Here is a 23,145-nt window from a genome sequence, read left to right on the forward strand (position 1 = left end):
TTTTATGGCCAATTTTGCCCCAAATCTGGGCCTGCCGTGGCTCTTCGGGCCTTTTTCGACCCGAATTTTGGCCCACTGTGGCTCTTTGGGCCACTTTCGACCGACATCTGGACCCGCTGTGGCTCTTGGGGCATTCTCGACCCAAATCTGGGCAGGCTTTTCCTTTTCGAGCTATTTATACCCTACGTTTGGGAACGGTTTTGCCCTTTCTGGCTCGGTTGGCCGGAAGAAGGGGCTGCGCCGGGGGAATTTTGTGCGACCCTGTGGCACCGTGGGTGCCAGCGTTGATTGGGCTACTTGGACTTATCACGGTGATGCAGGCGGTGACAAAAACAGTGCCGGGATCTCAGCTCGGCTCCCGGCAGCGGCTGCGCCCGGGGGGGCCTTTCCCGGGGGACCAGCCCCCGCTTGGGCCCTCTTCCCCTTCCTGCCCCCTTCTGCACCAAACCTGGGCAGCTTTTCTCTTTTATTGCTAATTTTGCAGAAAATCTGGGCAGGTTTTGCCCTTTTTGACCCGTTTCAACCCAAATCTTTGGATGCTTTCGCCCTTTATGACTAATTTTGCACAAAATCTTCAACTCTTTGTGCCCTTTTCCTCTTTCTGACCAGTTTTAACCCAAAAATGGGAATCTTTTGCTTTTACTGCCTTTTTTTTTTACCTAAATATGGAGACGCTCTTGCTGGTTTTCGTCATTTCCGTACCAACTTTGGGGATGTTTTTCTTGTTTTGGCTAATTTTCCCGAAATATTGATATATTTGGGGCTTTTATGCCTAGTTTTACCCCAAATCCGGGGATAGTTTTCCTTTTGTGGCCATTTTTACCCCAAAACAGGGATGTTTTGTCACTTAGGGGCAGTTTTGCCCCAAATCTGGCGAAATTTTGCCTTTTAGAGTCATTTTTACCTCAAATATTGGCACCTTTTTGGCTTTTATGGCCATTTCCCCCTAGGTATGGGAATGATTTTGCTGCTTATGTCCAGTTTTGTAAAAAAAAAAAAAAAAAGCATGATTTTTCTCGTTATGGCCTTTTTTGTAGCGAATATGGGGATGCTTTTACCTTTTACGGCCAGTTTTCCCCCAAATATTGGCATTTCCCTGCCTTCTATGGGCCCTGCGATCCCAAATATTGGGGTATTTTCCTCTTTATGGCCATTTTTGCCCCAAATATTTGGATGGTTTTGCCTTTGATGGTATTTTTCCCCCAAATATTGGCATTTCTCTGCTTTCTATGGGCCCTGCGATCCCAAATCCGGGGTATTTTCCTCTTTATCGCTATTTTTGCCCCAAATATTTGGATGTTTTTTCCTTTTGTGGCTGCTTTTTCCCTTTTCTCTCTGGTTTTTACCCATATTTTAGAGGATATTTTACATTTCTGGCGTAGCAGTCCGCACGGCGCACCCGAGGAGGAGCAAAAAAACCCATCAAACCAATGTTAAATCTGCAGGATGCACCCAAAGAAGACCCAAACCCATCTTTTTTTTTGGAATTTCTTAGATAAAAAATGCCCTGAATTGGTTAAAAATGGATTTTTAGCCCCCCAAAATCGCCAGGGGAGGAGTTTTTGCACGGCGGGGTAGCGGCTTCGTCTCACCGTGACTATGCTGGTGGTATTGACGCATGGGGCAGCGGAGTGGCGGTGACCGTCTCCTCCGGTAAGTCCTCGTCCTCAACATCTCGCCACGACCAATTTTGGTCTTTTTCTCCCCAAATTTTGGCCTGGGGGGGGGGGGCGGGAGGGCGGGAGGGCGGGAGACCCCCCCTTCGGGGGCCGAAATGGCGGTCGGTGGCTCAAAATGGCGGTTTGGGGGGCATTTTCTTGGGGGAAATGGCCGTTTGGAGGCGATTTGAGGGCCAAAAGGTGGTTTTTAGGGGGTTTTGGTGGCCATTTTGGACCGATTTAGTGGCCAAAAATGGGTCCCGACGTCAATTTTGAGGTTTGGGGCGATTTGATGGCAGATTTGGGCAAAAAACATCGATTTTTAGGGTCTTTTTTCGGGGAAAAATCATCCGTAGGTGATTTGATGGCAGATTTGGGCAAAAAACATCGATTTTAGGGTCTTTTTTCGGGGGAAAAATTATCCGTAGGTGATTTGATGGCAGATTTGGGCAAAAAACATCGATTTTAGGGTCTTTTTTCGGGGAAAAGTCATCCGTAGGTGATTTGATGGCAGATTTGGGCAAAAAACATCGATTTTAGGGTCTTTTTTCAGGGAAAAGTCATCCGTAGTTGATTTGATGGCAGATTTGGGCAAAAAAAGTCGATTTTAGGGTCTTTTTTCAGGGGAAAAGTCATCCGTAGGTGATTTGATGGCAGATTTGGGCAAAAAACATCGATTTTAGGGTCTTTTTTCAGGGGAAAAATCATCCGTAGGTGATTTGATGGCAGATTTGGGCAAAAAAAGTCGATTTTAGGGTCTTTTTTCGGGGGAAAAATCATCCGTAGGTGATTTGATGGCAGATTTGGGCACGAAAAGTCGATTTTAGGGTCTTTTTTCGGGGGAAAAATTATCCGTAGGTGATTTGATGGCAGATTTGGGCAAAAAACATTGATTTTAGGGTCTTTTTTCGGGGGAAAAATTATCCGTAGGTGATTTGATGGCAGATTTGGGCAAAAAAAGTCGATTTTAGGGTCTTTTGTTTGGGAAAAATTCATGTGGAGGTGATTTGATGGTGAAAAATAGGTCCAAAAGTCCATTTTTAGGGTGATTTTTAGGGGGGAAATAGGATCTGCAGGTGATTTGATGGCAGAAATAGGGGAAAAAGTCAGTTTTTAGGGTCTTTTTTGTTGGAAAAATTTCATCCAGGGGTAATTTGACAGCAAAAATGGTCCAAAAGCCCCAAATTTTGGCAGTTTTAGGGTGTTTTTTGGAAAAAATAGGAATTTTGGGGGTCAAAGAGGCAGGTTTGGGGGCTCAGGCTGTGATTTTTTTGTGCAGGGAGATGGTTTTTTGGTGCCGAAAATGAGATTTTTCGTCCCAGGGATGATATTTAATTGAGGGGGTTTGGGGTAAAGTAGAAATAGTGGGTTTTATATAATATATTAAATAGAAATATAGGTTTTTCTGGGGGAGAAATTGCTTTGTTTGGGCAAAATGAGGAATACAAAAGGATTTTTATGACCAAAATAAGCCGCAAAAAAGATTTGGTAGATAAGAGCAGGGAGGACTTTGATTTTATTTATTTTTTTGAGTGTTTTTGTGGATTTTTAAGTGTTTGGTAGTTGGATCTTCTTTAAAAATACATATAGATTTAAAAAATACAAATATAGTGATATTTATATATATATAATATAGAAGAATATATTTATTTTTATAGAAATTATAAGTTAATTTGTAAAATTTAAGTTAGAAATTATCAAATGTAAGTTAATTCGTAAAACTTCAGATAGAAATTACCAAATATAAGTTACAATTTGTAAAACTCAAGATAGAAATTATCAAATGTAAGTTAATTCGTAAAACTCAAGATAGAAATTACCAAATATAAGTTACAATTTGTAAAATTTAAGCTAGAAATTATCAAATGTAAGTTAATTCGTAAAACTCAAGATAGAAATTACCAAATATAAGTTAATTTGTAAAACTCAAGATAGAAATTATCAAATATAAGTTAATTCGTAAAATTTAAGCTAGAAATTATCAAATATAAGTTAATTCGTAAAATTTAAGCTAGAAATTATCAAATATAAATTAATTCGTAAAATTTAAGCTAGAAATTATCAAATATAAGTTACAATTCGTAAAATTTAAGTTGTATTCTATCATTTACAACACATTTCAGACGTTGTAAGTTATAAATGATAAATTATCGATATTTTATATATTATCTATCGTTTTAACCCGCCGGTTTGAATCTCAAGTCTTCAGGCCGCGCCCTAAAAGCGACTTTTTTGGAGAGCGTTTTTGGGGCAAAAAAGCCCCCCAAAAGCCCATTTTTTTTAAAATTAAACCGCTCGGGGAATCTAGCGAATTAGGTGGAAAGAAATTAGTGAGCTCCGCGAAATGGCGGGTGAAATTGGAGGTCATTTCTCCCTTTTTTGGGCCGGTTTTTGAGCGAAATGTTGCCAAATTTCGAACTCTGTGAATTTCGATTCTTTTTTTTGGGGGGTGGTTTTATGGCGTTTTCTTGAAGCCGTGGGATTTGGGGGGGTGGGGGAGGGGATTTGGGAGGGTTTAGTCTTGGCTTAAAGATAAAAATATTGAATTTTCCAATCATTTTTTTAGGGCGGTTTTAGGGTTTTGTAAGCGAAGCCAAACTCCAACCCCGTTTTTCTGTAGAAAAAGTTAAATTTGCTATTTTTCGGGGGCTGTTGCAGAGGAGTTTGACTTCCAACCCCCCCAAATTTGCCTTTAAGTCCTTTAATCGGTTTATTTTTTAATTAATTAATAGGAAGTGTGTTCATTCCAACGAAAAACCCGATTTTTTTTTTCCCCCCCCCCCTAAAATTGTATCCATGGGACTGGGTCATTTTGGGTTAAAAAAATAGGTTTTGGGGGGAGCTGAGGGGAAAATAGTGATTTTTCAAGGCGGTTTCTCAGCATTTCAGTCGCTCCCTTCAAAAAAAGAAATTAAAATGAAGCTGAAAATATTTATATATTTATATTATATATATTATAGACATATAGAATATAAAATTATATAAATGTATTATAGAAATATATGATATAAAATATATATTTACATGTAAATGTATTATAGAAATATATGATATAAAATATATATTTACATGTAAATGTATTATAGAAATATATGATATAAAATATATATTTACATGTAAATGTATTATAGAAATATATGATATAAAATATATATTTACATGTAAATGTATTATAGAAATATATGATATAAAATATATATTTACATGTAAATGTATTATAGAAATATATGATATATATATAATATAATATATATAATATTATATATATATTTATATATATTTATATTTATATATATATCATATATTTCTATATAAATATAGGAAAAGATATAAAAAATAGAAATATAGATCGTCTAGAAAGATCGCTATTATATATAATATAGATCAAGAGCCGGTTTCATATATTAAAAATAAAGATACAAATAAATATATATATAAAAAATATAAATATATATATTTATAATATAGCTTGATATCTATATTAAAAATTAGGATATATAAAAAGAGAGATACATAATATAGTATCTAAAAATCTATATTATATATAATTATATATTATATATATAATATATATAATATATATTATCTTATATATAATTATATATAATTATATAATATTATCTTATATATAATTATATATAATTATATAATATTATCTTATATATAATTATATATAATTATATAATATTATCTTATATATAATTATATTTTATTTTATTATATATAATATAAATCAATATATATATTTATATCTTAAAAATTAAGGTATCGAAAAAGATGGAGAAATAGAGTGTATAAAAATCTATAGTATAGGAAAATCGCTCTTCTATATAATATGGATCAATATTTTTATATAAAAATTAAGCTATATAAAAAGATAGAAATATATAATATACTGTAGTGTTTTATAGATTTTTTAATATAGATTTTTTAATATAGATTTTTTAATATAGATTTTTTAATATAGATTTTTTAATATAGATTTTTAATATAGATTTTTAATATAGATTTTTTATATAGATTTTTATATAGATTTTTATATAGATTTTTATATAGATTTTTATATAGATTTTTATATAGATTTTTATATAGATTTTTATATAGATTTTGATAGATTTTTATATATAATATATTGTAGACTTTTATATTTTTATATGTATATAGAATAGATATAAATATATATTTTTATATATTAAAACTTGATATCTAAACCGATAGAACTCTATCGAAATACACAATATATATAAAAATATATATTTTAATCTCTATTAAAAATGAAGATCTTGTCAACCCAGGGCCCTCGGCGAGTTACATTTTTTTTGCCCCCCCCCCCCCCCCCCAAACCCCTTTTTTTGGGCCATTTTTGAGCTTTTTTTTGGCAAAAAAGGCAAAGAAATTCAACCCAAAAACATGGTTTCTGCGCCGGGGGGCGGGGCTTAACCTAAGATGGCCGCCGGGCCCCGCCCTGCTTTGTTTTGCAGCCCGATTTGGCCCCCAAATCCCCCGCTTTCGCTTTCGAAAAAAGCAAAAAAAGGGAAGTTGGGGGTTGCGTTTGGGGCCGAATTCCCCTTTTTTGGGTTTTTTTTTTACCGGAGGCCCCAAAATTGCGGTTTTTCAGGCCGAAAACAACAGGCAGGCGAGCGGGGGAGGGGAGCGGCCCGAAAGCAGCACCTGCTCCGGGGGCGGGGAAAAAAGGCCGGGTTGGGGCAAAACGCGGGGTTCGGGGGGAATTCAGGCGGTTGAGGGCAAAACCGATTAATTTTTTAAGGCGGTTTAATTAATTTTATTAATTTTTAAGGCGGTTTAATTAATTTTATTAATTTTTAAGGCGGTTTTATTAATTTTATTAATTTTTAAGGCGGTTTTAATTGATTTTATTAATTTTTAAAGCGGTTTGATTAATTTCATTGATTTTAAAGTGGTTTTATTAATCTTATTAAATTTTAAAGCGGTTTTATTAATTTCATTCATTTTTGAAGCGGTTTTATTAATTTCATTCATTTTTGAAGCGGTTTTATTAACTTCATTAATTTTAAAGCGGTTTTACTAATTTTATTCATTTTAAAAGCGGTTTTAATTAATTTTATTAATTTTAAAGCCGTTTTATGAATTTTATTAATTTTTAAAGAGAGGTTTTGTATTTTGAATAGAGATAAAATTTTATATTTCAAATGTAAAAATGTACTTTCTATTTTATAGATATTAGATTTATTATTAGATTTATTATTAGATTTATTATTAGATTTATTATTAGATTTATTATTAGATTTATTATTAGATTTATTATTAGATTTATTATTAGATTTATTAGATTTATTAGATTTACTAGATATATTATTAGATTTATTATTAGATTTATTAGATTTACTAGATATATTATTAGATTTATTATTAGATTTATTAGATTTACTAGATATATTATTAGATTTATTATTAGATTTATTAGATTTACTAGATATATTATTAGTTTTATTATTAGATTTATTAGATTTACTAGATATATTATTAGTTTTATTATTAGATTTATTAGATTTACTAGATATATTATTAGTTTTATTAGATATATTATTAGATTTATTAGGTGTAATATTAGATGTATTAGATGTAATATTAGATTTATTATCTAATTAATATCTCAGCCGAGGCGGGCTTTTCGCCCTTTATCAAGGCCGGATTTTAAAAAAACCCCTATTAATTAATGACCCCAGGGCAATTAATTAATCTTGGCGTCGGGCGGGAGCTTGATTTCGTTATTGGGCTTTAATTAACGGGCTTTTAATGAGATTAGGGCTTGCGATTAGGAGTTAATAAGCGGAATTAATGAGGAGAGGGCGGTGAACGGGAGGCCGAGTTGCTTGCTAATAGGGGCTGGGTTATTAATTAGTGTAATTAGGTTGATTAATTAGAGGGCTTGCGTGGCGGGGGGCATTAATTGCCTTTATTAACGGTGTTAATTACCTTTATTAACGGTATTAATTGCCTTAAGGGTATTAATTGCCTTTATTAACGGCATTAATGGCCTTAATTGGATTAATTGCCTTAATTAATTGGATTAATTGCCTTAATTAATCGAATTAATTGCCCTTATTAAGGGAATTAATTGCCTTAATTAATTGGATTAATCGCCTTTAATTGGGTTGATTGCAACTGTAGCCCCAGTGCCGGTACTGGTCCGCTACTGGTCCCAGTTGGTGCTGGTCCGGTACTGGTCCGGCACTGGTTCTACAGGGGCAGGTATAGGGTGGCTGTGGGGTGCCGTACTGGTCCCGTACTGGTCCATACTGGTTCTGTAGAAGCAGCTATGGCGTGGCTGTGGGGTGCCGCTACTGGTCCCAGTATGGGGCAGCCGGTACTGGTCTGGTACTGGTACCAGTTGGTCCAGTACTGGTTCTACAGAAGCAGCTATAGGGTGGCTGTGGGGTGCCGTACTGGTCCCAGTTGGTCTGGTACTGGTACTGGTTCTACAGAAGCAGCTATAGGGTGGCTGTGGGGTGCCGTACTGGTCCCAGTTGGTCTGGTACTGGTACTGGTTCTACAGAAGCAGCTATAGGCTGGCTGTGGGGTGCCGTACTGGTCCCGTACTGGTCCATACTGGTTCTGTAGAAGCAGCTATGGGGCGGCTGTGGGGTGCCGCTACTGGTCCCAGTATGGGGCAGCCGCTACTGGTCCACTACTGGTCCCAGTTGGTCCGGTACTGGTTCTACAGGAGCAGCTATAGGGTGGCTGTACGGTGCCGTACTGGTCCGGTACTGGTGCATACTGGTTCTACAGAAGCAGCTATGGGGCAGCTGTGGGGTGCTAGTACTGGTCCCAGTATGGGGCAGCCGCTACTGGTCCAGTACTGGTCCCAGTTGGTCCAGTACTGGTACTGGTTCTACAGAAGCAGCTATAGGCTGGCTGTGGGGTGCCGTACTGGTCCCGTACTGGTCCATACTGGTTCTGTAGAAGCAGCTATGGGGCGGCTGTGGGGTGCCGCTACTGGTCCCAGTATGGGGCAGCCGCTACTGGTCCTCTACTGGTCCCAGTTGGTCCGGTACTGGTTCTACAGGAGCAGCTATAGGGTGGCTGTACGGTGCCGTACTGGTCCGGTACTGGTGCATACTGGTTCTACAGAAGCAGCTATGGGGCAGCTGTGGGGTGCCAGTACTGGTCCCAGTATGGGGCAGCCGCTACTGGTCCAGTACTGGTACCAGTTGGTCCAGTACTGGTTCTACAGAAGCAGCTATAGGGTGGCTGTGGCGTGCCGTACTGGTCCATACTGGTTCTGTAGAAGCAGCTATAAGGTGGCTGTGCGGTGCCGTACTGGTCCCAGTTGGTCCAGTACTGGTACTGGTTCTACAGAAGCAGCTATAGGCTGGCTGTGGGGTGCCGTACTGGTCCCGTACTGGTCCATACTGGTTCTGTAGAAGCAGCTATGGGGCGGCTGTGGGGTGCCGCTACTGGTCCCAGTATGGGGCAGCCGCTACTGGTCCACTACTGGTCCCAGTTGGTCCGGTACTGGTTCTACAGGAGCAGCTATAGGGTGGCTGTACGGTGCCGTACTGGTCCGGTACTGGTGCATACTGGTTCTACAGAAGCAGCTATGGGGCAGCTGTGGGGTGCTAGTACTGGTCCCAGTATGGGGCAGCCGCTACTGGTCCAGTACTGGTACCAGTTGGTCCAGTACTGGTTCTGTATAAGCAGCTGTAGGGTGGCTGTGCGGTGCCGTACTGGTCCCAGTACTGGTACTGGTTCTACAGAAGCAGCTATAGGCTGGCTGTGGGGTGCCGTACTGGTCCTGTACTGGTCCATACTGGTTCTGTAGAAGCAGCTATGGGGCGGCTGTGGGGTGCCGCTACTGGTCCCAGTATGGGGCAGCCGCTACTGGTCCTCTACTGGTACCAGTTGGTCCAGTACTGGTTCTACAGGAGCAGCTATAGGGTGGCTGTACGGTGCCGTACTGGTCTGGTACTGGTGCATACTGGTTCTACAGAAGCAGCTATGGGGCAGCTGTGGGGTGCTGGTACTGGTCCCAGTATGGGGCAGCCGGTACTGGTCCAGTACTGGTCCCAGTTGGTCCGGTACTGGTACTGGTTCTGTATAAGCAGCTGTAGGGTGGCTGTGGGGTGCCGTACTGGTCCATACTGGTTCTGTAGAAGCAGCTATGGCGCGGCTGTGAGGTGCCGGTACTGGTCCCAGTATGGGGTAGCCGGTACTGGTCCACTACTGGTACCAGGTGGTCCAGTACTGGTTCTACAGAAGCAGCTATAGGGTGGCTGTGGGGTGCCGTACTGGTTCTGTACTGGTCCATACTGGTTCTGTAGAAGCAGCTATGGGGCGGCTGTGGGGTGCCAGTACTGGTCCCAGTATGGGGCAGCCGGTACTGGTCCTCTACTGGTACCAGTTGGTCCAGTACTGGTTCTACAGAAGCAGCTGTAGGGTGGCTGTGGGGTGCCGTACTGGTCCATACTGGTTCTGTAGAAGCAGCTATGGGGCGGCTGTGGGCCGCCGGTACTGGTCCCAGTATGGGGTAGCCGGTACTGGTCTGGTACTGGTACCAGTTGGTCCAGTACTGGTTCTACTGAAGCAGCTATGGGGTAGCTGTGGGTTGCCGTACTGGTCCTGTACTGGTCCCAGTTGGTCCAGTACTGGTACTGGTTCTACAGAAGCAGCTATAGGCTGGCTGTGGGGTGCCGTACTGGTCCCGTACTGGTCCATACTGGTTCTGTAGAAGCAGCTATGGGGCGGCTGTGGGCCGCCGGTACTGGCCCCAGTATGGGGCAGCTCGTACTGGTCCAGTACTGGTACTACTGGTACTGGTCCTGCAGAAGCGGATATGGGGTGGCTGTGGGGTGCTGTACTGGTCTATACTGGTTTTGGTCCTGCAGAAGTGGCTGTGGGGCAGCTATGGGGTGCTGGTACTGGCCCAGTATGAGCCAGCTGGTACTGGTCCCGTACTGGTATATACTGGTACTAGTCCTGCAGAGGTGGCTGTGGGGTGGCTGTGAGGTGTGGTACTGGTCTATACTGGTCTAAACTGGTCCTGGTCCTGCAGAAGCGGCCGTGGGGCAGCTATGGGGTGCTGGTACTGGCCCAGTATGAGCCAGCTGGTACTGGTCCCGTACTGGTATATACTGGTAGTGGTCCTGCAGAGACAGCTACGGGGTGGCTGTGGGGTGTGGTACTGGTCTATACTGGTCTATACTGGTCCTGGTCCTGCAGAAGCGGCTGTGGGGCAGCTATGGGGTGCTGGCACTGGCCCAGTATGAGCCAGCTGGTACTGGTCCCGTACTGGTATATACTGGTAGTGGTCCTGCAGAGGCAGCTACGGGGTGGCTGTGGGGTGTGGTACTGGTCAATACTGGTCTGTACTGGTCCTGGACCTGCAGAGGCAGCTATGGGGTGGCTGTGAGGTGTGGTACTGGTCTATACTGGTCTATACTGGTCCTGGTCCTGCAGAAGCGGCCGCGGGGCAGCTATGGGGTGCTGGTACTGGCCCAGTATGAGCCAGCTGGTACTGGTATATACTGGTAGTGGTCCTGCAGAGGCAGCTACGGGGTGGCTGTGGGGTGCGGTACTGGTCCATACTGGTCCATACTGGTCCATACTGGTCTATACGGGGGGGGGTTTACTCGTGCACAAGGGGGTTTTGCACCAAAATGGGGGGTTTTGCGCATGCACGGGTCACTTTTGCACCAAATCGATGGGTTTTGCACATGCACGGGTGATTTTTGCGCACGCACGGGTGGGTTTTGCACCGAAACGATGGGTTTTGCACACACATGGGTCATTTTTGCACCAAACCGATGGGTTTTGCACCAAAATGAGGGGTTTTGCGCATGCACAGGTGATTTTTGCGCACGCACAGGTGGGTTTTGCACCAAAATGATGGGTTTTGCGCATGCACAGGTGGGTTTTGCACAAAAACGATGGGTTTTGCACACACATGGGTCATTTTTGCACCAAAACGATGGGTTTTGCGCACGCACGGGTGGGTTTTGCACCCAAACGATGGGTTTTGCACCCGCACGGGTCACTTTTGCACCAAATCGATGGGTTTTGCACACGCACGGGTGATTTTTGCACATGCACAGGTGGGTTTTGCACAGAAATGACGGTTGTTGCACACGCACGGGTGGGTTTTGCACCACACCGATGGGTTTTGCACCAAAATGAGGGATTTTGCGCATGCACAGGTGGGTTTTGCACAAAAACGATGGGTTTTGCGCATGCACAGGTGGGTTTTGCACAAAAACGATGGGTTTTGCACACACATGGGTCATTTTTGCACCAAAACGATGGGTTTTGCGCACGCACGGGTGGGTTTTGCACCCAAACGATGGGTTTTGCACCCGCACGGGTCACTTTTGCACCAAATCGATGGGTTTTGCACACGCACGGGTGATTTTTGCACATGCACAGGTGGGTTTTGCACAGAAATGACGGTTGTTGCACACGCACGGGTGGGTTTTGCACCACACCGATGGGTTTTGCACCAAAATGAGGGATTTTGCGCATGCACAGGTGGGTTTTGCACAAAAACGATGGGTTTTGCGCATGCACAGGTGGGTTTTGCACAAAAACGATGGGTTTTGCACACACATGGGTCATTTTTGCACCAAAACGATGGGTTTTGCGCACGCACGGGTGGGTTTTGCACCCAAACGATGGGTTTTGCACCCGCACGGGTCACTTTTGCACCAAATCGATGGGTTTTGCACACGCACGGGTGATTTTTGCACATGCACAGGTGGGTTTTGCACAGAAATGACGGTTGTTGCACACGCACGGGTGGGTTTTGCACCACACCGATGGGTTTTGCACCAAAATGAGGGGTTTTGCGCATGCACGGGTGATTTTTGCGCACGCACAGGTGGGTTTTGCACCAAAATGATGGATTTTGCACATGCACAGGTGCGTTTTGCACCGAAACGATGGGTTTTGCACACACATGGGTCATTTTTGCACCAAACCGATGGGTTTTGCACCAAAATGAGGGGTTTTGCGCATGCACGGGTGATTTTTGCGCATGCACAGGTGGGTTTTGCACCAAAATGAGGGATTTTGCGCATGCACAGGTGGGTTTTGCACCGAAACGATGGGTTTTGCACACACATGGGTCATTTTTGCACCAAAACGATGGGTTTTGCACCAAAATGAGGGGTTTTGCGCATGCACGGGTGATTTTTGCGCATGCACAGGTGGGTTTTGCACCAAAATGAGGGATTTTGCGCATGCACAGGTGGGTTTTGCACCGAAACGATGGGTTTTGCACACACATGGGTCATTTTTGCACCAAACCGATGGGTTTTGCACCAAAATGAGGGGTTTTGCACATGCACGGGTGATTTTTGCGCACGCACAGGTGGGTTTTGCACCAAAATGATGGGTTTTGCGCATGCACAGGTGGGTTTTGCACAAAAACGCTGGGTTTTGCACACGCATGGGTCATTTTTGCACCCAAACGATGGGTTTTGCGCACGCACGGGTGGGTTTTGCACCAAATCGATGGGTTTTGCACACGCACGGGTGATTTTTGCACATGCACAGGTGGGTTTTGCACAGAAACGACGGTTGTTGCACACGCACGGGTGGGTTTTGCACCACACCGATGGGTTTTGCACCAAAATGAGGGATTTTGCGCATGCACAGGTGGGTTTTGCACCGAAATGATGGGTTTTGCACACACATGGGTCATTTTTGCACCAACCGATGGGTTTTGCACCCGCACGGGTCATTTTTGCACCCAAACGATGGGTTTTGCGCACGCACGGGTGGGTTTTGCGCCCAAACGATGGGTTTTGCGCCCGCACGGGTCATTTTTGCACCAAAGCGATGGGTTTTGCACCCGCACGGGGGATTTTTGCGCGCGCACGGGTGGCTTTTGCCCCCGACCGGGGCCTTTTTGCGCCCAGGCGGGCGGGTTTGCCCCGCGCCCCGGCCCTTTTTCGCGCCCCCACGGCGCCTCTCGCGCCCGCGGGCCGCCCTCCCCGCCCCTCTCCTTGACGCCTCTTCTCGACCCCCAGAGTCCTCCCACGCCCCTGCCCTCTTCCCGCTGGTTTCTTGCGGCTCCCCGGCCACCCAAGAGCTCTACGCCGTGGCCTGCGTGGCCACGGGCTTCTTCCCCGACGCCGTCACCTTCGGCTGGAGCAACTACGCCAACCAGAGCCTGAGCGAGGGGGTGGTGGCCTTCCCCTCCGTCCCCAGCGGCGGGCGCTACGTGGCCAGCAGCAGCCTCACCCTCCCCTACCTGGAGGGCAAAACCCAGCAGCCCTTCTACTGCCGAGCCACCCATCCCCAGGGGACGCGCGTCAAGGAGGTGACCAATCCCGGTGAGTTGGGTCCCCGAGCATCCCCGGGGCTGCTGCATCCTTCCCCCGAGCATCCCCGGGCCGCTGCGGCTTCGCCTGAGCATCCCTGGGTTGCTGCAACCTTCCCCGAGCATCCCGGGGCTGCTGCATCCCGGTGTTGCATCCCGGGGCTGCTGCATCCTTCCCTGAGCATCCCGGTGTTGCTGCATCCTGGTGTTGCATCCCGGTGCTGCTGCAGCTTCGCCTGAGCATCCGTGGGCTGCTGCATCCTTCCCCGAGCATCCCGGGGCTGCTGCATCCCGGGGCTGCTGCATCCCGGTGTTGCATCCCGGGGCTGCTGCATCCTGGTGTTGCATCCCAGGGCTGCTGCATCCTGGTTCTGCATCCCAGGGCTGCTGCATCCTTTGCTGAGCAGCCCTGGACTGCTGCATCCTTCCCCGAGCATCCCGGGCCTGCTGCATCCTGGTGTTGCTGCATCCTGGTGTTGCATCCCAGGGCTGCTGCATCCTTTGCTGAGCATCCCTGGGCTGCTGCATCCTTCCCTGAGCATCCTGGTGTTGCTGCATCCCAGTGTTGCATCCCAGGGCTGCTGCATCCTTTGCTGAGCATCCTGGTGTTGCTGCATCCCAGTGTTGCATCCCTGGGTTGCTGCAACCTTCCCCGAGCATCCCAGTGCTGCTGCATCCCGGTGTTGCATCCCGGGGCTGCTGCATCCTTTGCTGAGCATCCCGGGGCTGCTGCATCCTTCCCCGAGCATCCCGGTGTTGCATCCCGGTGCTGCTGCATCCTTCCCTGAGCATCCCGGCGTTGCATCCCGGTGCTGCATCCCGGTGTTGCTGCTGCATCCCGGCGTTGCATCCCGCTGTGGTTGCATCCTCCCCCAGGCATCCCGGCGTTGCATCCTGGCATCGCATCCCGGCATCGCATCCCGGTGCTGCTGCTGCATCCCGGCGTTGCATCACCCCTCCCCCCCCCTCCCCCCCATCCCAATTTTGGGAATCTCACCCCTCCCCCCCGCAGGCCGCGTCCCGCTCCCCACCGTCGTCACCATCCACCCCCCCGCCCGCGAGGACTTCGAAGGCCCCTACCGCAACGCCAGCGTCCTCTGCCAAATCCGCGGCCCCCGCCACCCTCCCCCCGCCGTCCGCTGGCTGAAAAATGGTGTCACCCTCCGCGACGGCGTCACCACCGAAAGCGCGGCCCCGGCGAGCGGCGCTTACCTCACCGACAGCCGCGCCGCCGTCACCGAAGCCGAATGGAACGCCGGGACCGTCTACACCTGCGAGGTCGACGGCGAAGCGCGGAACACCAGCAAAGCTCTGGAGTGCGGCTGTAAGTGACATCACCGCGGCGCGGGGCGGGGCTTTCCCCCGCCCAAGCTTAACCAAAGCCTTGCTTTTCGCAGACGACGCGCCGGCCGCCGGTGACATCACGGTGCGCGTCGTCCCCCCGGCCTTCGCCGATATTTTCGCCGAGAAAGCGGCCAAGCTGACGTGCAAGGTGAGCAACCTGCCGAGCGCCGAAGGTTTGCTCATCTCCTGGTGGAAGGAGAGCGGCGAGAAGTTGGCCAGCAAGACGACGCCGCAGGTTCTGCAACCCAACGGCCTCTTCGGCGTGGAAGGGGTGGCCAGCGTTTGCGCCGACGAGTGGGACAAGGGGGAGGTCTACACGTGCAAGGTCAGCCACCCCGAGCTGCTCTTCCCCACCGAGGTCAAGTTGCAGAAGATGGCGGGTGAGTTGGCGGGGGAAGACGGGTGCGGTTGCGTGGGGGTTCGGTTTTGCAAAATTCGGGGGGGGGGGGGGGGGAAAGGATGCAATTGCATCGGGTTTTGGGTTTGCAAAATTGGGGGGAAAGGCTGCAATTGCATCCCCTTCCTTTTTGCAAAATTGGGGGGAAAGGCTGCAATTGCATCAGGTCTGGGTTTTGCAAAATTGGGGGGAAAGGCTGCAATTGCATCCCCTTCCTTTTTGCAAAATTGGGGGGAAAGGCTGCAATTGCATCAGGTCTGGGTTTTGCAAAATTGGGGGGAAAGGCTGCAATTGCATCCCCTTCCTTTTTGCAAAATTGGGGGGAAAGGCTGCAATTGCATCAGGTCTGGGTTTTGCAAAATTGGGGGGAAAGGCTGCAATTGCATCCCCTTCCTTTTTGCAAAATTGGGGGGAAAGGATGCAATTGCATCGCCCTTTTTTTGCAAAACGAGGGGGAAAAGGATGCAATTGCATCGGGTTTTGGTTTTGCAAAATGAGGGGGAAAGGATGTAATTGCATCCCCTTTCTTTTTGCAAAATTGGGGGAAAAGAGGGTGCAATTGCATCGATATTTTTTTGCAAAATTGGAGGGGAAAGGACGCAATTGCATCTCTGTTTATTTTGCAAAATTAGGGAAAGGAGGGTGCAATTTCACCCTCATTAATTTTTGCAAATTCCCCTTTTTTTTTTTTTTTTTTGCAAATCTGGGGAAAGAAGGATGCAATCGCAATCCCACCTCCATTCCTTTTGCAAACCCAAGGCATGCAATTGCCCTGGTTCCTTTTGCAAAATCAAGGCATGCAATCGCCCTGGTTCCTTTTGCAAAATCGAGGCATGCAATCACACCATTCCTTTTGCAAAATCGAGGCATGCAATCGCCCTGCCTCCTTTTGCAAAATTGAGGCATGCAATCACACCATTCCTTTTGCAAAATCGAGGCATGCAATCGCCCTGCCTCCTTTTGCAAAATTGAGGCATGCAATCACACCATTCCTTTTGCAAAATCGAGGCATGCAATCGCCCCGTTCCTTTTGCAAAACCGAGGCATGCAATCGCCCCGGTTCCTTTTGCAAAATGGAGGCATGCAATTGCACCGTTGCTTTTGCAACCCCAAGGCATGCAATCGCCCTGGTTCCTTTTGCAAAATCGAGGCATGCAATCGCACCGTTCCTTTTTGCAAAACCGAGGCATGCAATCGCCCCGTTCCTTTTTGCAAAACCGCGGGGAAAGCGATGCCAAACCTTCTTGCAATCCCCCCACCCCCCCCCCCTTCTCTCTCCCCGCCCTTTCGCAGGCCGCGACGCCAAGGCCCCCTCCATCTACGTCTTCTCCCCGCCGCCCGAGCAACTCTCCATGCACGAAACCGCCACCGTCACCTGCTTGGTGAAGGGCTTCAACCCCCCGGATCTCTTCGTCCGTTGGCTGCGCAACGGCGAGCCCTTACCCGCCGCCGATTACCTCACCCTGCCGCCCGTCGCCGAATCGCAACCCCCCGTCTCCTACTTCACCTACAGCGCCCTGACGGTCAGCGGCGACGATTGGGGCGCCGGCAACGTCTTCACGTGCTTGGTCGGCCACGAGCAAATCCCCATGCAGGTGGCGCAGAAATCGGTGGACAAAGCTTCGGGTAAACCCACCTCCGTCAACGTCTCCCTGGTGCTCTCCGACGCCGCCGGCGCCTGCTACTAAATTCCCCGCCTCCGAATCGCATCTCTTTTTTTTTTTTTTTTTTTTTTTTTTTGGGTTTTTTCCGCATTTCTGACTGCGAAAGCAAGCGGGCGTCGTCCAGAAAGCCAAAACACCCCACCCCCCACCCCCAAAATTAGCAATAAAAATCACGTTTCTATGGAAAAAAAAAAAAAACCAAACAAAACCAAACCAAAAACCAGCGCCGCCGCGCCCGATCTTTGCGTTGGGGACGGGGGGAGGGGGAGCTGCGGCACTGCATTTCCCCGCGGGGGCTGGTTTGCGTTTGGGGGCTAACGGAGGGGGGGGTGGGGGGTGGGGGGAGGGGGGGCTTGCCTGGGGGTGCTGCGGGGTCGGGGGCGCTCGGCGGCGTGGCATCGCCTTTGCAGCGTGGGCGGCGGCCTCCTCTTGCTGCAACCTCTTGCAGGCATCTTCCTCTTGCCGCAGCCTCTTGCCGCAGCCTCTTGCCGCAACCTCTTGTAGGCATCTTCCTCTTGCTGCAGCCTCTTGCAGGCATCTTCCTCTTGCTGCGACCTCTTGCAAGCGTCCTCTTGCAAGCGTCCTCTTGCAAGCGTCCTCTTGCTGCAACCTCTTGCAGGCATCTGCCTCTTGCTGCAACCTCTTGCAGGCATCTGCCTCTTGCTGCAACCTCTTGTAGGCATCTTCCTCTTGCTGCAGCCTCTTGCTGCAACCTCTTGCTGCAACCTCTTGCTGCAACCTCTTGCTGCAACCTCTTGCAGGCATCTTCCTCTTGCTGCAGGCATCTTCCTCTTGCTGCAACCTCTTGCTGCAGCCTCTTGCTGCAGCCTCTTGCTGCAGCCTTTTGCAGGCATCTTCCTCTTGCTGCAGCCTCCTCTTGCTGCAACCTCTTGCTGCAACCTCTTGCAGGCATCTTCCTCTTGCTGCAGCCTCTTGCACGCGTCCTCTTGCTGCAGCCTCTTGCAAGCATCCCCTGTTTAGCTGCAGCCTCTTGCAAGCACTGTCCTCTTGCTGCAGCCTCTTGCACGCATCTTTCTCTTGCTGCAGCCTCTTGCAAGCATCCTCTTGCTGCAACCTCTTGCACGCATCCCCCATCTTGCTGCAGCCTCTTGCACGCGTCCTCTTGCTGCAGCCTCTTGCAAGCATCCCCTGTTTAGCTGCAGCCTCTTGCAAGCGCTGTCCTCTTGCTGCAGCCTCTTGCACGCATCCCCCATCTTGCTGCAGCCTCTTGCAAGTGTCGCCCTTCTTGCACGCATCCCCTGTCTTCCTGCAACCTCATGCACGCATCCCCCGTCTGGCTGCAGCCTCTTGCAAGCATCTTCCTCCTGCTGCAACCTCTTGCAAGCGTCACCCTTCTTGCTGCAACCTCTTGCAAGCGTCCCCCGTCTTCCTGCAGCCTCTTGCAACCATCTTCCTCTTGCTGCAGCCTCCTGCTGCAACCTCTTGCAAGCATCTTCCTCCTGCTGCAAGTGTCCCCCTCTTGCATCCTCCTGCACCCTCCTCTTGCAACCGTCCTCCTGCTGCGCCGCCTTGCTGCATCCTCCCGCTGCCTCCTCTGCACCGCCATTTGCTGCATCCCCCTGCCCCTTCCTTTGCTGCACCGTCCTCCTGCGTCCCCTTGCACCATCACTTGCAGCGTCCCCTTGCATGCAGCATCTTCCTGCACGAGACCTCGCAATATCCTTTGCTGCAGCATCTTCTTGCTGCGTTTTCCTGCAGCGTCCCCTTGCATGCACCGTCCTCTCGCTGCATCCCCTTGCACCATCACTTGCAGCGTCCCCTTGCACGCGGCATTTTCTTGCACAAGACCTTGCAAAGTCCTTTGCTGCAACGTTTTCTTGCAGCGTCCCCTTGCATGCAGCATCCCCTTGCATGCACGCTCCCCTTGCATGCAGCTGCAGCCCCTTCCCCCCCAAAAAATCCTGCAAAATTTGCAATTAGACCCATTTTGGGTCTAAAAATGCCGATTTAGGGGCAGAAGGCGAGGAGGCCGAGAAATGGAGCGGGGCCCTCTGCTGCAAGGGGGGGGCGGCTGCATGCAACGGGGCTGCGGCCCTGCTTTTGGGGTCCAAACCCTGGGGTTTGGGGTAAAAAACCCAGATTTTGGGGTGCGCACCCTGGATTTTGAGGTAAAAAACCAGATTTTGGGGGTAAAAAACCAGATTTTGGAGGTTAAAAACCCAGATTTTGGGATGCGCGCCCTGGGGTTTGGGGTAAAACCCCCAAATTTTGGGGTAAACCCCCAGATTTTGAGGTACACACCCTGGATTTGGGGGTAAACCTCCAGATTTTGGGGTAAAAACCCCAGATTTTGAGGTAAGAACCCCTACATTTTGGGGTAAAACGCCCAGATTTTGGGGTGCACACCCTGGATTTTGAGGTAAAACCCCCAGATTTTGGGGTAAAGCCCCCAGATTTTGGTGTGCGCACCCTGGATTTGGGGGTACAAACCCCAGATTTTAGGGTGCGCACCCTGGATTTTGGTGTAAAAACCCAGATTTTGAGGTAAAACCCCCACATTTTGGGGTTTGCACCCTGGATTTTCAGGTAAAAACCCTTATTTTTGAGGTAAAAAAACCCAGATTTTGGGCCGCGCACCTGGATTTTGGGGTGCAAACCCTGACTTTCGGGGGGCGCACCCTGGGTTTCGAGGTGCAAAACCTGGGTTTGGGGATGCGCACCCCGGATTTGGGGGGCAAAAGAACCCGGTTTTGGCCTGCGCGCCCCATATTTTGAGGTAAAACCCCCAGGTTTTGGGCTGCGCACCCCGGATTTTGGGGTAAAACCCCCAGATTTTGGGCTGCGCACCCCGGATTTGGGGCTACAAAGCTTAAATTTTGGGGCGCACGCGCCCTGACCCCCCCTCTCGCTTGCTACGCACCCCCCAAATGCAGTGCCCGCCCCCCCACCCCAAAACCCCCCTCCCGCGTCACCAAAATCCCCCCGAATCCACCCAAAATGGCCGCCCCGTCTCCCCTCCCCTCGCGCCCCCGGGTGCTGCACCCAAGGGTGCTCCCCTCGGCCGCCCGCCGGTGCTAACCCCCCCCCTCTCGTCCCCCCCAAAGCCTTCCTCGACGGCTTCACGGAGGCGGAGGAGGAAGACTTCAACAACCTCTGGGCGACGGCCTCGACCTTCATCGTCCTCTTCATCCTCAGCCTCTTCTACAGCGCCACGGTCACCTTGATCAAGGTACGGGCCTTCCGGAACCCCAAAATCCCCATTTTTTCCCCCCTTTTTGACAAATCCCTCTATTTTTTCCCCCATCCTCACAAAAAAATGCCGGTTTTTCCCCCAATTCTGACAAAAAAATCCCTATTTTTCCCCCTATTCTTGCAAAAAGTCCCAATTTTTCCCCCAATTCTGACAAAAGTTCCCTATTTTTCCCCCACTTCTGACAAAAAAATCCCTTTTCCCTCAATTCTGACCAAAAAAATCCCTATTTTTCCCCCAATTTCTGCAAAAAATCCCAATTTTTCCCCCAATTCTTGCAAAAAAGTCCCAATTTCCCCCCAATTCTTGCAAAAAGTCTCAATTTTTTCCTCAATTCTTGCAAAAAGTCCCAATTTCCCCCCAATTCTTGCAAAAAATCCCAATTTTTCCCCAATTCTGACAAAAAATCCCGATTTTTCCCCAATTCTTGCAAAAAAATCCCTATTTTTCCCCCAGTTCTGACAAAAAAAAACCTTTTTTCCCCCAATTCTGACGACAAAAATCCCTATTTTTCCCTCAATTCTGACAAAAATTCCCATTTTTTCTCCCAATTCTGATGGAAATTCCCTATTTTTCCCCCAATCCTCGCAAAAATCTGTATTTTTTTCCCCAATTCTTGCAAAACCCCCTGATTTTCCCCCAGTTCTTACAAAAAAATCCCCATTTTTCCCACTCCTTGTCAAAAAAAAATCCCTATTTTTCCCCTCACCTTTGCAAAACATCTCTATTTTCCCCCAATTCTTGCAAAAAATCCCATTTTTTTCCCAAATTCATGCAAAAACTCCTGATTTTTTCCCCATCCTCACAAAAAAATCCCTATTTTCCCCTCATCTTTACAATATATCCTTATTTTTCCCTAATTCTTGCAAAAACTCCCTATTTTTCCCTCAATTCTTGCAAAAAATCCCTATTTTCCCCCCAATCCTTGCAAAAATCCATACTTTTTCCCCAGTCCTTGCAAAAAATCCCTATTTTTTCCCCCATCCTCACAAAAAAAATCCCTATTTCCCCCCTTCCTTCCCAAAAAATCCCTATTTTCCCCCTTCCTTCCCAAAAAATCCCTATTTTCCCCCCTTCCTTCCCCAAAAATCCCTATTTTCCCTCCATTTTCCCCCAAATCCCTAACATTCCCCCCCCCATTTTCCCCCAAATCCCTATTTTTCCCCCATCCTTGCCCAAACTCCCCATTTCCCCCCATTCGCCGACGTTTTTCCCAACAACCCCCTCTCTCAACGGGAATTTTTGGGCTGCCTCCCCTCCGCGAGCGGCTGGGGAGGCGCCGCCGCAGCCTCCCATCCCCCTTAACCACCCCGATAACCAATTGATCCCGCTTTTTTCCCCCCCATCCCAGGTGAAATAACCCAGCGCCCGACGCATTTCACCGCCCGAAGCCGCTCCGCCGCCGGATCGCGCCGGAATTTTTCGGGATTCTCCCCCCCTCTTTGTATCCCCGCCCCCCCCTTGTAAATATTCTCCATCCTACAAATAAAATTTCCCCATTTTCCACCCTTTTCCACGTGATTTTCTCCGGGATTACGCAACGCGGGGGGGGGGGGGCACCCCATATTTTGCACCCCTGGAGGGGCGCAAGCCCAGCACCCACTTTTTCTGGGGGGAGGGGAGGACAGATTTTGGGGGTGGGGGGGCGGGCATCACATTGGGGACCCATTTTGGGGGGGCGGCTTTGCGATGGGGTGGGTGCTCTTAGGGTGGGTGCGGAGGTTTGGGTGCTCCTAGGAGGTGTTTTCGAGGGTTGCGATGGTTTGGGTGCTCCTGGGAGGTGTTTTGGGGCGGGTTGCGATGGTTTGGGTGCTGCTAGGAGGTGTTTTCAGGTGTTGTGATGGTTTGGGTGCTCCTAGGAGGTGTTTTCGGGGGTTGCGATGGTTTGGGTGCTCCTAGGAGCTGTTTTCAGGTGTTGTGATGGTTTGGGTGCTGCTAGGAGCTGTTTTCAGGTGTTGCGATGGTTTGGGTGCTCCTAGGAGGTGTTTTGGGGCGGGTTGCGATGGTTTGGGTGCTGCTAGGAGCTGTTTTCAGGTGTTGCGATGGTTTGGGTGCTCCTAGGAGGTGTTTTCAGGTGTTGCGATGGTTTGGGTGCTCCTGGGAGGTGTTTTGGGGGCGGGTTGCGATGGTTTGGGTGCTGCTAGGAGCTGTTTTGGGGCGGGTTGCGATGGTTTGGGTGCTCCTAGGAGGTGTTTCGGTGGGGGGTTGCGATGGTTTGGGTGCTCCTAGGAGGTGTTTTGGGGGGGTTGCGATGGTTTGGGTGCTCCTAGGCGCTGTTTTCAGGTGTTGCGATGGTTTGGGTGCTCCTGGGAGGTGTTTTCGGGTGTTGTGATGGTTTGGGTGCTCCTAGGAGCTGTTTTCAGGTGTTGCGATGGTTTGGGTGCTCCTAGGAGCTGTTTTCAGGTGTTGGGATGGTTTGGGTGCTCCTGGGAGGTGTTTTGGGGGGGGTTGCGATAGTTTGGGTGCTGCTAGGAGGTGTTTTCGGGTGTTGCGATGGTTTGGGTGCTCCTAGGAGCTGTTTTCAGGTGTTGCGATGGTTTGGGTGCTCCTAGGAGGTGTTTTCAGGTGTTGCG

General features: G+C 48.5%; 1 pseudogene and 1 gene segment (V, D, J or C); both read left to right on the top strand.

Moving 5' to 3' along the window:
• The first annotated feature begins 665 nt into the window (after nt 1-665).
• On the top strand, nt 666-22,080 carry LOC148051906 (Ig mu chain C region-like). The segment is given in 9 exon segments: nt 666-698; nt 893-950; nt 1,552-1,653; nt 13,664-13,969; nt 14,969-15,280; nt 15,354-15,680; nt 16,991-17,323; nt 20,427-20,551; nt 21,924-22,080. Coding segments are annotated over 9 exon segments (1,605 nt in total).
• LOC148051907 (uncharacterized) lies at nt 18,356-19,349 on the top strand (annotated as a pseudogene).
• Nucleotides 22,081-23,145: the final 1,065 nt, after the last annotated feature.

The sequence above is a fragment of the Nipponia nippon genome, unplaced genomic scaffold (genome assembly GCF_047370975.1).
Source record: "Nipponia nippon isolate SJK-2023a ecotype South Korea unplaced genomic scaffold, ASM4737097v1 scaffold_51, whole genome shotgun sequence".
Lineage (NCBI taxonomy): Eukaryota > Metazoa > Chordata > Aves > Pelecaniformes > Threskiornithidae > Nipponia > Nipponia nippon.